Consider the following 14,492-nt stretch of genomic DNA (forward strand, 5'->3'; position numbering starts at 1 on the left):
TCGATTTAAAAAAGCTTTTTAGTTTCTAAGACAGTTTTTTGGTTTGCAGAAATTCGTTTTCGGTTTAAAGAATGACGTTTTTTTGAAAACTGAAAATTATTATTATTTTGAATGGGGAGTGTGCCTTGCCAGAAGGTATGCTGGCAGTAAAAGAAAACGGGGGGCAGTGACGGTTGTTATGGAGAAAGGTGTCTGGTGTCACTTTCTTGACTTCTTACAGGGCTGCAAAATCATTGAAGACTGGTGTGGGAAACAAGATCTTAATATATTTATATAAATTATTATATGACATAATATTTATTACGTTTAAAAAGTGAATTCCTAAATCTTAAAATATATTATTATTATATGCATATGAACGAATTCCTTTATTAATTTCATGCATGTCAGATATTTATAACTAGCAAACTAATTTCACTACTTTATTTTTCTTTTATTATTTTATTTTTCATTTATTTTTTTAATTTTTTAATTGTATACAATTTACTGCAAAGAAAAAAATGATCCCTGTAATTAATGGTTAAGTGGAAGAGAAGGCATTAATGCCTTAACTTCGCCATGTAAACAAAGTCGTAAATAAATAGATAAATAAATAAATAAATTCTTTACTACTGAAACTGGTTAAAAATATCAATGATTTACAAAATAGCTGAAAAGGTTTTATTACGTTTAATTTTTTGTTTCCATTATTATTTTACTTTTGTTATTCATATTGTTATTGGTGTACATCCGTTAATGGTCTCTTAATGGAGTGAAATACAGCATGCAACTCTCACAAACACTGTTTTCGACATTAACCGTAGTTAAGTATATTTGAGGTGAAAACATATTGCTTATCTTTGCACGATTTCGCACCCTGTTCCTTACACTAATTTTTGTTAGGTGACCATGATAAGTTGTGCAACTTATTTCTCGTTTCATAGCCTTTTACGAATGTGTAAAATACACATAATACAAATTGCCAGTTTTAAAGTTGATCTGTATTACTTTCTATCATCCTTGCTTGGGATAGACAGTGTTATATTTCATGTTCGTCCCATGTCCTTTTTTCTTTTTAGGTTTTACAAAGAAAATTGCATATTTCATACTTACGAGAGGGTCCAACCCTGGGCTCAGCCCTGGCCAGGCTAGCTGATTGAGAAGTCACCGTCTGGCTCTTTGGTTTGCGTTTGCGAGTCTGAATCCCGTCTTTCTTCATGGTCAGAGGCCGGTTCACCTGCAATCAGAGAAGAAACACGTCGATATGATATTCGCATATTAACAATCCTTTCTTAATGCTTCTAAAATTGTCAGTAAGGAGAAATGTGAATAGATTGTGCGTTACATAAGTGTCCGTGTGAGTGTGTGTGTGTGAGAGAGAGAGAGAGAGAGAGAGAGAGAGAGAGAGAGAGAGAGAGAGAATGAATGAATGAAAATAAAGTGGAATCCGAACCACTATGTGTCTCCATCGGGTATCGAACCCGAGACTCCTTGATCACAAGGCGACGAAGTAATCTGTTAGCGACAGACCCGTCACCTTACTTTCACTTAATCTTGTTTTTAAGTCATGGAAGTCCTACATCTCCTCGTTTACTTCATTCCTTACTACTGCCATTTATCACAAATATAGTAGTCCCTGCTTATTCTAGGAATAGTGACTGCAGGTTTTTTGGGTACTCCTCTTAATTAAATGCTAGAATAATTAGTTTTTCATGTCTGCACTATTTACTCACTAATGGAAACTGAAGAATCGAATACATATGATTCCAATGTTTTACCATAACTACGAGGGACATTAAAATTAAAACCTTAATTTGTTTTTTGTGTTTTATTTCTACACGCAAAGTTGAATACGTTTGCTGCATGCTGATCCACATATATTTTCAAGTCCGAGTTAGTAGCTCTATACCTCAAGAAGAAGAGTATTTGGAATTTATGTGCAGTCACTTATGAGCCACCGCGAAGGTCTTTCCACCCATCTGCTTGCAGACTGAGGCCATTGTCGAACTTCCTCCTTTATTTGTAAACTTGCTGGCGTTTTAAACATACAAAGAGACATTTAATTTACATTTGCCGTAGAATGTCTATACGTTTTAGGCTTCCAGAGGGCAAGAAACCACTGATCTCTTTGCTGGTGCATGTGTATGCATGAGGTGCCATCTTCAAGATGACAAAAATAGTGTTGTAATCAGTGTTGCAGCCTTGAGGTCGTTTTGTAAATAACAGTCGATACCTCGTGTAAAGTTGAGCTGTTTACAGTTTGTCCTGTAATTTTTGTCAGACATAATGTAGTTTCATGGCTCTTTCATGCACTATTTCTATGAATGCTATTATTTTTCTATACAACACCAGTGCTTGCATGTCAACGTATCAAAAACATAACATTTCATTTCCCTTCAGTATAACATATTACAAAATTTCAAATTATTTACAGCAATAGTTCTACAATAAGTACTAAAACAGCTGATATTTTATTTCTAGAGATAAATAATTATCTACCAATATCTCCCAAAATAAGCTGATTACCTTATATCTATGTATTATTATCGGTTCAGTCATATGTTTTGATATTTGAAAGTTAAGATTAGGACCCTACACCACCTAATATATTTCTTCTTAACTTATCCTAAGAACATTCCTGAGATGAGATTTCTGTTATCCAATCTTATCCGCCAAAAAACAGTAGCCATTTCCTAGTTGAGTTAAGATTTGACTGTTTCTATCTCTAGGTCATACAGATTGTGACATGGTAAATAGAGACGTTTATGTTTAGAACAGCTGTTTTGTATCTAAAATCAGAGTTCAGTGTGATTATTCTATCAGGGCGATACCACATGTATCCGTTACTCACAATTCTACTATTAGCTGAAGAGATAGTTTTGATTTGTCGATTACGAGGGCGGGAAAACTGAGAACAAAGACATATTAGTCAGATCCACCATATTGAAAAATGGCGCCAAAAGTAGTTCTTCGAATGTACTTCGGGAATTACTGCATTTTATATTTAATAACAGAACCATTTATATCTTTTATATGAACCCAAAATAAATTAGTGAATATCAGTAGGCAGAATCATTCGTAAGTTGTCAGTGTAACATTGTGATAAAGTGCAATAGGTGAGTGTGGTAAAGAAACTTAAGATTATCATATTTCCAGTAGATGTATTTCGTATAAGTAAATTGCTCCGAAATGATTTGCCTATTTGTAGTAAATAAATCAATATTTTCTACAAACGTTTTCAACACATTCATTCTTCACTTGTAATGAACTGTTTAGTGAAAAGGTGATGGGAAACATTGTGACATCTCTGGAAAGAGCTTGTTTCGATTCGAACACAAATAAAAGACAATTATTGCAAGGAATCTGTTCTATCTACATAGGTATATCAAAATGTCAAGAGGCAATTAATGTCCACCTTAAAAAATGTGAAAAATAACCAACTCTAGCTACCTTACTGAGGATTAAGTTTTTTACATGAAAAGGAAGTTCATATGTTGTATTATTGCTCTAACTGGACAATGTAGTATTAAATGAAGAAATCTTTAATTAACTTTTCTGCATAGTCTGTTTGCTGTTTGCACATTTCCCAGGGGTTGGTTGAAGGAGCAATATTCAATATACACTTCTGGGTTGTAATGATCCCATTGTAAGTTCATGGAGTTATTAGAACCGAGAAGTGTCTGTGACTGTACTGTGTCACATGAACTTTTAACCACACTTTATTTCCTAACTCCTACGTTTCGGATACGATCTTTTTGTAGTCTGTACCATTCATACGTAGATATGATGGGAGATCGCCTTGAATTATTAAACAACCATTCATTCTCTTTTGTAATATGAACCCAGGGGGAAGTGTGGGCCCAACAAGAACTCGAACAGTGCGTTGGGGCTGTTCATGCAAAGCCAATTGCACATGGCAGCACTTCCACGCAACAGCCAACTGTTCTTCCATTTAAATTCATGAGGGTTTCGATGCTGGAGGAGTTGTTATTGTAATAAGTGATATCATTAATTCGATTTTATCAAGAAGTGAATGTAATATTCCGTGCTAGTTTAATCCTCCGTAACCCGCGCGGCAGCAACGAGTGGCGCCTTTTTTTAAAATTTTGAATTATTTTGCTTACCAGCGCAATAATGGTCGGAATAGCACTAGGTAACTTGTCTTCACTATTTCCCCGCAAACATAGAGGCGTTGGCGACTTTTTTCTGCCGTTCTTTCATTTACTTACAAGCCTCTGAAGTGACCGGCCCCCCTTTGGCGCGGGAACGTTTCATATCTTCAATCACAGCATGCCAGCCATGAATTTTGGGGAAATAAGAAAAATAAAACCACGGTACGTTGTTCGGAATGCAAATTATTTGTATGCAGAAACCACTGCAGTACCCATACGAAATGTCGGAGCTGTTAAAATAACGATATTGAAAAGTGACAACATTCGGTTCCTTATATTTGAGTCAGTATGTCTTTTCCTACGTATACCTCGTAAGAGTACCAGACACAAATTGAGATTTGAACATTTTAAAAATATTTTGTAAGTTTCTTCGAGCTGTGTTTTCTACATTTGATTGCTTTTTCTGCGAGTCAGTAATATTTTGACAAAGAGGTTTGGAACAAATAGTTCCTTTCTACGCCCATATATGTTGTACGATTTCAATTCGATTTGAAAAATATTTCAAATATAACAAAAAATACGTTCAACATTTTTGGAAAATACTACGATAATTTTGTGAATGGTGAGTTAATTTTTTAGTGTCCTCATTATATGCCAAAGTTTTAATTACTTTCATAATAATATTTTGGTGCATTTGCTTCAAGATTCTAAGCTTGTAATTCTATGAGACTCTTTCATATATTTTTGCTTTTCTTTTAATAGCTGATAAAAATATCCGAAATGAACATGTTTGCGTTCATGTATATTTCTCCTGATTTCCAGCAAGTTCTAGTGTAATTCAACCTCAATTTGCACCAATAATTCACGTAAATATCGTTGGTTTTGATGAGGCGTCACGGAGTGCCGCGCACGGGACATTTGTGCTGCAATGAGGACGCGGATGGCGGAGGCTTAAATGCTTTATTCTTATGAATCAGTGCATTAAATAATAATAAACGAGAATGCAATACTTCTCTGTACGATTGATAATGATTGATTAACATTTTTTGGGTGCGTGGGCACGTAAGGCCATTTTGCACCCTTTAGCGTATAGGGGGAAATAGCCCCTGATCTAAAATTCTTACCTAAGAGTTAAAAATTGGATATAAAGAGCCCCTTGAGAAAATAATAGTTAAAAGTGTAAGTCTGTAAATACTCTTCTCAAATAGTAATTTATATTATTATGTTTAGTAGTTTATGTAGTTTATATCATATATATATATATATATATATATCATTTAGAACACTGTAAATTGGACATTCGCCTCTTGTGTTCAATAAATAAATAAAAAATAAAATATCTGGAGGAAAAAGAACAATCACACCCAGGTCGAGATCCTTCTGTGTCGAGATGGTGAGTCGAACACTCAAACCACTTGGCCACCGAGGTGGTTCGTGTCCAGTTAACTGCCAGACCTCAAAACCAACTGAAGGGAACGTGACAACGTGCTTCAGATAAACAAGAAACGCGTCTAAGCCCCGCGACAGGTTAACTTTGCAGCAGATGTTATGTATTAATCCACGCTAGAACGGCGCTCAGCATCTCCTGTGCCAGTCTTACCTTAACCACGGAGATCTTCATATCAGACAGTAACAAAATCGGCAGTATTGCAGCGGAACTATATTCTGCGCGCAAGTTTGTGTCTATATATGTGAAAAGTTGCTGCAAACTTAACCTGTCGCGGGGCTTAGTTATAAAACCTTGCTAACACAAACATTCTAGTGGATACGTATATTGTTTCCTCCTTCCCTTATTTCATTATTTTATTACCGGGGTGTAAGTAAGAAAAGGTACTAGCGAGAGGTTCAGTAACAAGGCTCAGACCATTCTAAGTTCGGAGAGACGCCTCCGTCCTCCAGGTACATACCTGCCCTGTCTTCCTCGATGTTCACTCACCAAAACCAAATCCAATACTGATGCTGAAATTCCCTTCCGATCTTCTCAGATCGGTTCGGTTGCTTCGCTATACAAATTCCAATACCTGTCGATTCATATCCGTCTGTCAGGCTGGTACCTTTCCACGGACGAGGCAAGTAATGGAATTTGTAAGGTCTGCATTCCAAACCGACGAGAACATCCTGTCTCCGTAATGTTTCGTTTTCAAGTACACCTTCTAATATTTTACCTACAAGTCAACAATATGATCTTCCCTCACTTCTCCCACGCATTTCTCGGACGAAATCTGATAGGAAATTACCGAAACTGATTTTTCCCTTGCATTACAACTTCTGGAGGTCCATTACTAGGTGCCAATTTTCTTTTCACGTGCTTTTGGCGTTATCTGACATGTTATTGAAACACCTAGATATGATGCAATCATTGATCTTTGAACGTTTTTCAACAAAACCCCTTTTGGCTTCTAAAAGACGTCTGATAAGAACGTTTATATTTGCTTTCCTGTGATAACGACATAAGGAGTTCATTATTGAAGTGGTGTGACGAAGATAGTGTGAAAAGAAATCCTGAAACAGCCCTTCCTCACAAAAATCAATTTATATTTCATTATCGTTTCAAGAGTATGAAACATATTAAAAGTAATTACAACTTGAAAAAAACATTCAAATTCACTTTCAGTCAAATCATAAGGTATGAACAAGCACAGGAGTACAATATCACTCCTGCACGTACTTCAAGGATAATTCTCTACTGGTGCGCCACGTGGCATGCCAAATGAGACCAAGAGCCCTTAAACTTATCACATATTAACCCCCACACATGACAAAGCTTGTTTTAAAGCCAAGTTTTGTAAGTATGATGTGGATTTATATGCACTAAAAGTTGCAAAATAGGCTCGCAATAGATATTAAAACAAGGCACTTAAAAGGCAGTATAAAATAAATAAAGCATGAAACTAGACAAAGAGCATGTTATTAACTTTCTTAATTTGTTTCACATTCATTGGCTTGATGTTTTGTTATTCTATTGCATTTTTTCTTGTTCTTAGTTTGCTTTTTCTGCTACTTTTGGCTAATTGGGACGATGATGATGAGTAGTTGTTTGATGATATTGATGAAGAGTCACTCACAAAACAATGAACTGTGGAGAGAGAATGAAAATGGATTGAAAGTCAGAATATGAAAAAAAAAAAAAAAAGTTCCAAAACATAAGTGGTGCCAGAATCTATTATCCAGGGGTGCGTGTGGGGTGCGGACTATAATCGAAAGAACACACGTGTATATGTAGTCATAGTTGTACATAGTCAGCCTATTACTCTTATTATTATCATTGTTATCTAATACATCATGAGCTAATACCTAGAGGCATGCAAATTGCGTTTTTGACGAAAACACAAAATATGAAATAACATGCTGTAATGTTCCTTTTCCATGTTTCTGAAAGGTGTGAAGTGCATTTTTCTACCCTGATTTGTCACGAAATAATGCGAAATGAACTGCAAAATGCGAAATATACTCTTAAACACGAAATTTACCGTTTATACGTATACCGACGCGACACTTTCTTAAGTCTGAAGTATCCTGTGAGTTATGCAATTTACGGAAAATTGATTAATTCTGCTGTAAATATTTGAGAAGCAAAAATGGACCCCTTTACACAGGAATAAACTTAATACTGTGGTAACTACGTAAAGGTGCTATTAGAAGGGATAAGTTTGTTTTGTGTAATAAGTGCAGTTTTAAATCAAATTTAGGATTATATTCACAATTTTAAAACCAAAATGTCATTTTATATAGCACTTTTGATGTGATTCACCGCTATAACACCGAAATTTTATTTTATTTACCGCTTTTGAACCCGAAATAGACTCTGCTTTTGTACCGAAATTTTGCTTCTTTATTTACCAAAAATATGTGCCTCTACTAATACCATAAGGAAAATATATGTAACTATGAATCTTAGCGACCCGAAAAATATGGATTAAACACTAATATCGGTCGTTTTCGATTATTTTTACATGACACCCCCTTCACACTCCCACCCCTAGGGGTGCCAGGTGTTTGAACGGCATTCCTAGTGTCACTATGTATCTTAGCGAACCCGAAAACTATTGATTCCACACTAATATCGGTCGTTTTTGATTATTTTTACATGTTACCTCCTTTCCCACCACCACCCCTAGGGGTGCACGGGCTGTCTTGGAGTTGAACGGCACTCGGAATGTCACTATTCATCTTAGCGAATCGGAAACTATGGATTCCACACTAGTATCGGTCGTTTTGTATGTCATCCCCTTCCCACACTCACCCCTAGAGGTGCTAGAGGTATCTTGGAGTTGAACGGCGTTGGAAGTGTCACTATTCATCTTAGCGACCCAAAAACCATGGATTAAACACTAATATCGGTCGTTTTCGATTATTTTTACATGTCACCTCCTTCCCACCCCCACCCTTAGGGATGCCAGGGGTGCCTTGGAGTTAAACGGCATTCGCAGTGACACTGCTCATCTTAGCGACTCCGAAAACTATAGATTCCACATTAATGTTGGTCGTCTTCGATTATTTTTACATGTCACCCATTCCCATCCCCACCCTTAAAGGTTCCAGGGGCGTCTTTGAGTTGAACAGCATTGGGAGTGACACTATTCATCTTAGCGACTCCGAAAACTATTGATTCCTTGCTAATATCGGTCCTTTTCGATTATTTGTACATGTCACCGCTTTCCAACCCCCAGCCTTAGGGTTGCCATGCCAAGGGTGTTTTACCCGAACAGTATTTCTTTTAAGATTGCAAGTGAGACGTGTACCAAGTTTGGTTGAAATCGCTCCAGGCGTTCGAGAGTTATGCCGGAACAAACATACATACATACATACCGTATCAATCCCTAAGATTATATGTTTATTTTATTAAGTCTCTCTGAACGCTTCACGTTGAGCAGGGCATTCACTTGTTTTTCTCAGTTGTCTCAAGCCTCTGAGGCATGTTTATAATGCACAGTGTTGCGCTATGGAAACCTCCTGAGCATTCAGGAAAACAGGTAGTTCCTTCTGTTTATGGAGTCAGCGGTTTGCATAGCGCCAATTAATAACACGATTCGGCATAGAGGAAGAGCTCGATGGCCTAGTCATATAGAGGTGAGACAAGCTGAGAGGGGACTGACTTTTGGGATTGGAGTTGAGAGAAGAGGTGTTTAGCAGAGCAGTAGGTCAGAAGCGGAACGACGCTTTGGTCGACGAATTGGAGAAGCTAACAGAGGATTTCGCATATTCTATTCAGCTTAATACTTCAGATAGACAGGTAATTATCCTAACACCCAGCCATGATTGAGGTTCAACGGTTCACAAAACCCAACGAGTGACCATTGTCTTTTCTGTAGTTCAGTTCCTTAGTGTGATTTTGTACCTTTCGCATTGCCAAGCGTTAACTCGTCATGCCAATGACGAGTGTTCTCATCAGAGGATGAATGATGGGTAACTTACATCACCCATTGATTAATTGGTTAATATTCTAGGTACTTGTAAGATCCCACGAACTTTAAGGTTCGTTACGATACATACATACATACATACATACACACACACACACACACACACACATACATCCTTTTTTATATATACAGGGTGTCATTTTAATGGCGCCCACGGACCACATATGCGTATAGAGGACATCAAAACAAACAACATTTCTCAGTAACATTTTTCTCGTTGGTGCGTCGATTCGACACTACAGCCGTTCAAAAAGGACCGTTTTGCCGCCTGGATGCTGGCAACCAAACCCAACATTTGATAGTATCTGTGACCTCATTTCCTGCTGCGAAACAGCGCACGGCAGTGTTGCAAGTAATACACAAATTATGTGAAAAATGACAAACTACCAACCACATTATTATCTGTAAAACGAAGCGAGAAACGCGTCCAGAAGACCTAACATCGTATGCTACCAGCCAGAAGATCAGCAGTCATCTTAGGGGAAGGGGGAGTGAACCAACGATATGAGAAATGGTGAAAAAATGTATTCAAAATGAAGTGTCATTATCGGATTTTGTATCAGCCTACGTGTCAAATATCAATAACAATAAATTTTATTGGACTTACAGCTTACACGTGGCTGTTTACGCCCAGGTACATATCAATTATATTTGCAAATCTCGCTGCAAGGTTGATATCTAGAGGTTTGTGTCCAGATGGCTTGTGGTACTTTTGTGCTCATAATTGAAGTATCCGAGGTTCACGTTGTTACATTACGGCTGAAACACGTACAACCACAGTAACAATCTAATGATGATGATGAATCAGTAGCGAGTATACAGCACTGTTCACAGTTGCAAACTGTTAGATGTAAAAGTATATCCGGTGCGTAGATTAACAGTCGCCGGAGAGTTTGTTTTACTACTACTTATATCCGTGTATTTTCAACCATTTTTGCCACTTGCCTCATAATTCCCTGAATATACATTATATTATATTTTGCTTACCTTTGGAATTTTGAGTTCTTTTCTATTTTGTCATCTGTTCAGTGTGTCACAGACAACTAGTATCAGAAGAACGAAGTGGCTAGACTAAATTGTGGATAGATGCCAACTTGGTAACTAGATTTGCAAATATTTGACATGTAAGCTGAGACAAAATTCGATATGACCATTTCCACTTGAATTATATTTTCTTTCTACCATTTTTCGTACCGTTTGTTTACTTCCTGTTAGGTTACAGAACGTGTTTTCTCGTTTTGTTTTACGGTAAATAATGTGGCTGATTGTACCTATGTCATTTTTCACAACCCTGGAACGCATCGCTTCACGACCAGAGGTGTTCATTTTGAGTCAACCTCCCCTCACCCTCACCCTCCGAGATCGCAGTCGCCCTCGCCCTCCACCGCCCTCACCCTCCGAGATCGCAGTCGCCCTCGCCCTCCATCGCCCTCACCCTCCAAGCTCGCAATCGCCCTCGCCCTCCATCGCCCTCACCCTCCAAGATCGCAATCGCCCTCGCCCTCCACCGCCCTCACCCTCCGAGATCGCTCTCGCCCTCGCCCTCCACCGCCCTCACCCTCCGAGATCGCACGTCCCCCTCGCCCTCCACCGCCCTCACCCTCCGACATCGCTCTCGCCCTCGCCCTCCACCGCCCTCACCCTCCGAGATCGCAGTCGCCCTCGCCCTCCACCGCCCTCACCCTCCGACATCGCTCTCGCCCTCGCCCTCCACCGCCCTCGCCCTCCGAGATCGCAGTTGCCCTCACCCTCCACCGCCCTCACCCTCACAAGTCTTCCGGAGGGTGAGGGTGAGGGTGAGGTCTGCCCTCACGAGGGTCGCCCTCCGGAGGGTGAACACCTCTGTTCACGACGGAATATGAAGTCACAAATGCAATCAAATGATGTGTGTGGTTACCAGCATTCAGGCGGCAAAACGGGCTTTTTTGAACGACTGTAGCGCCGAAATGATGCACCAACGAGAAAAATGTTACTGAGAAAAGTCGTTTGTTTTTATGTCCTCTATACGTTTCCGTGGGCGCCATTACAATGACGCCCTGTATAGAAGAAGATAGATTAAAGACAATAAAAATACCCGAAAAATAAAATAGAATAAATTTTGAAACAAATTTATATAGTTAACTAATCAACAAAAAGAAAAATGCCCGTGGATACTTTAATGCGACTATTTTAAAATGTAACAGTGGTAGTTTTAAAAAACGAGAGTGACAAATCGAGACCGAAAATTGTTGAACAGATGATATTATAACAATGTGTACTGTGTATAATAAACTTACTCTTTCATGTGCATATATTATATTTGTTGTTGTTATTATTATTAACATGAAAATTGGAAATATAGCCGTGAGTAGATGATGCATCTCCCTCCCCCCATGTTATTTATGACCTTAATACACATTTTTAGAGTGTAGCGCACTTGTACATTTTTAGCAAGCATACACTGTCTGGATGACATTGAAACGACCTTGGATTGAGCACACACGTAACATTCCTTTATTTTTCACACTTGGGATGAGATAACGTGTAGTGTAAAATGAATTGCTGATTTTAAGGTTATTTATTCATATTATTCTGCAGTAGCTTCGTCGAAACTTTTCATATAAATATTTTTTCAATCGACAAGTCTGGTCACATCAGGTTAGTATCTTCTAACCTAACCTAGTCGTTTAGGATAGATCCTGAGGCAACAAAAAACGTTATCAATTTCAGTGCTGTTTTTTTTTTTTCAGAATACTTGGATTACCATCTCTCAATTCTCAAAAGAAGAATAACAAAAAACGCTGGAAGTCTTTCTAAAAAAAACAGCAATTCTGAGGAATCAATAAAATAGGAAATGTATGTTACTACAGATGATATGCAATATGTTTTGAATTTCTTTCGCCTCACTTACAGAAAATTTCAGGAAAATCAGTGCAGGTACTTACCGAGTGCAGCTTGTAGTATAGGCCGCATGCATTGCACACTGGTTCCCCGTTGTTGTTCCTTCTCCACAGCGTAGTGTTGGTTGTTTGGCAGTTGGCACAGGACACCCCGGTTCTGCGGTTGCCAGACTGAAAATAATAATAATAATAATAATAATAGCTTTTTGTTCCTTTGTGCTGAACACAGCATGACCGAAACGTCAGTACCACATCATCATTTAAATTTTCTATCATGTAATTGTGCCTAGTCCTATACAGGGTGCACCAGAAGTGAGAGCGCAAACTGAAACGGTGAAAAGCACACGACAGTAGAAGCATCTCAGTAAACATGTTCACACCGTACGCTTGTCTCCTTGCGCACTTCGAGGTTTCTTGGTTTAAAACTGAACACTGCCGAAAGGGTGCGTTGTAAACAAACCATAAGTCCTGTACAAGACGGAAGGCATAACAGGCATGTCACTTGTAAAGTGACAAGCGTACGATGTGTACAAACAATCAAGTCAGTGGTGGATCGTAAACATACATCCCAATTATCTCGCAAACGATTCGTTTGCGACTTCATGATTACTGAAACTTTCTTGCTTTTACTATTTTTTCTACTTTTCACCGTTTCAGTTTGCGCTATCACTTCTGGTACACCCTGTACATACGAACCTTGTTAGCAGTGACTCTCAATAATCTAAGATGAGAATAATTTTCGAAAAAATACCCTTGTTTTCCCTGTTTACTTCTTCCTATGGTTCCCGCCTAGCCAAATGTTTAGTGCTCTTGCCTTCGGTGCGAGCGGTCCTGGGTTCGATTCCCAGTGGGAACACCCCACCCATAATACCGGTGTTGATCCAGAATAGTGTGGACAATTGGCGAGATACTTGAAAAGAAGTAGCTGGCTCCGGTCTAGAAAGCAGCGGCGATGGGACTCTACGCGTTGACCAAACGTCACCCAGTGGAAAAGCCGCTCTCATGGGCCGTTGTAACATGGCGAGAGAGAGGTTACTTTTCTTAAATCCATACACTGCAAACTAAGAACGTCCAACCATTTCTCATAATAATAATAAAAACGGTTTTGGGTGTCAAGGTTCGTTCAAAGACTAATTTTCGACTGTTAGCGTTTTCAGATAGGCATCCAATTGTCCTCACGATGGTGTGTCAACACCGACATTTCGGAACCAACGGTGATCGAACTCGGGATCGCTCGCACCAAACTAAAGACCGCCCTCTTTCGCGGAGTGCTTAGCAAAGCCGCCGCGAAACCAGCGGTCCCGGGTTCGAATTTCGGCCTGGGCACGTGTGTGTTCTTTGGGAGTGTTCGTTCATCATATTTCATCTCAGTACTCATCCTCATTGTCCTGATTAGCCAAAAGTGGCAGAAAAGCGATGCTAAATGAATAACTAACTAAACTAACTCTCTAGCTTTCTTAAACCCGAAGGTTTATGGCTGCAGCAACACAAGATTTCCATTTGTCTCTATCCTGGACAAGATCAATCTAATCTTTTCCGTCCTTACCGATTTCCCTTAGGTCCATCTCATGATAAATGAAAAAAAAATCAAATGTGAAGAGTACACTTATCGAGTTTTAAAATTTTTACCAAACAATTATGTACATTGTTTGATCTTGAACGTTCGGCAACGCGAGAGCTTTACAGTTTCACCTAAATTTTGTCAAACCGCAGTGATTGATAAGCTCAGGGTCAGTGGCGGTTTAGCCATGACATTTAAATTTAATTTTAAAGTTGTCTCTGATCACTGTGCATCTGCAGCTAACTTATAAAGCTTGTCGAAGGAGGAATGTTGATCTTTCATGCTCTTTCGTTCACCGTAAAGTTTTATCAAGTTTTACATGCGAAATTGGAGGAGAGCGGTAATCGTCTTTAACCAGTGGCGGCGATTGGGTTCCAAAACTTGGGGCAAGGTGCCAAGACTAAGGGGGGGGGGGGGCAAGGACAGTTTACTTTCCCTTGTTAGATAAGGTTTAGCCAGTGCGGGAGCAAAAGTTGCAAAAAGTGGGGGGGGGGGGCAGTTGCCCAATATTGGGCGAAGGCTTACCTATCGACTGCTG

The 14,492-nt window shown here is 39.0% G+C and overlaps 1 protein-coding gene across 3 annotated transcripts in view; it reads right to left on the reverse strand.

Moving 5' to 3' along the window:
* Positions 1–14,492, reverse strand: part of LOC145993903 (uncharacterized) — a 50,090-nt gene that overhangs the window by 15,643 nt on the left and 19,955 nt on the right. For all 3 annotated transcript variants that reach the window (XM_083129812.1, XM_083129813.1, XM_083129814.1), the window contains exons 4-5: positions 12,439–12,564; positions 1,093–1,216 (exon numbers count right to left, since the gene is read on the reverse strand). In XM_083129812.1, coding sequence (XP_082985938.1) covers positions 1,093–1,216; positions 12,439–12,564 — 250 coding nt within the window. The remainder of the gene's footprint in view (positions 1–1,092; positions 1,217–12,438; positions 12,565–14,492) is intronic.

This window comes from Lepisma saccharinum, chromosome 10, assembly GCF_977018435.1.
Source record: "Lepisma saccharinum chromosome 10, izLepSacc3.1, whole genome shotgun sequence".
NCBI classification, from domain to species: Eukaryota; Metazoa; Arthropoda; class Insecta; order Zygentoma; family Lepismatidae; genus Lepisma; species Lepisma saccharinum.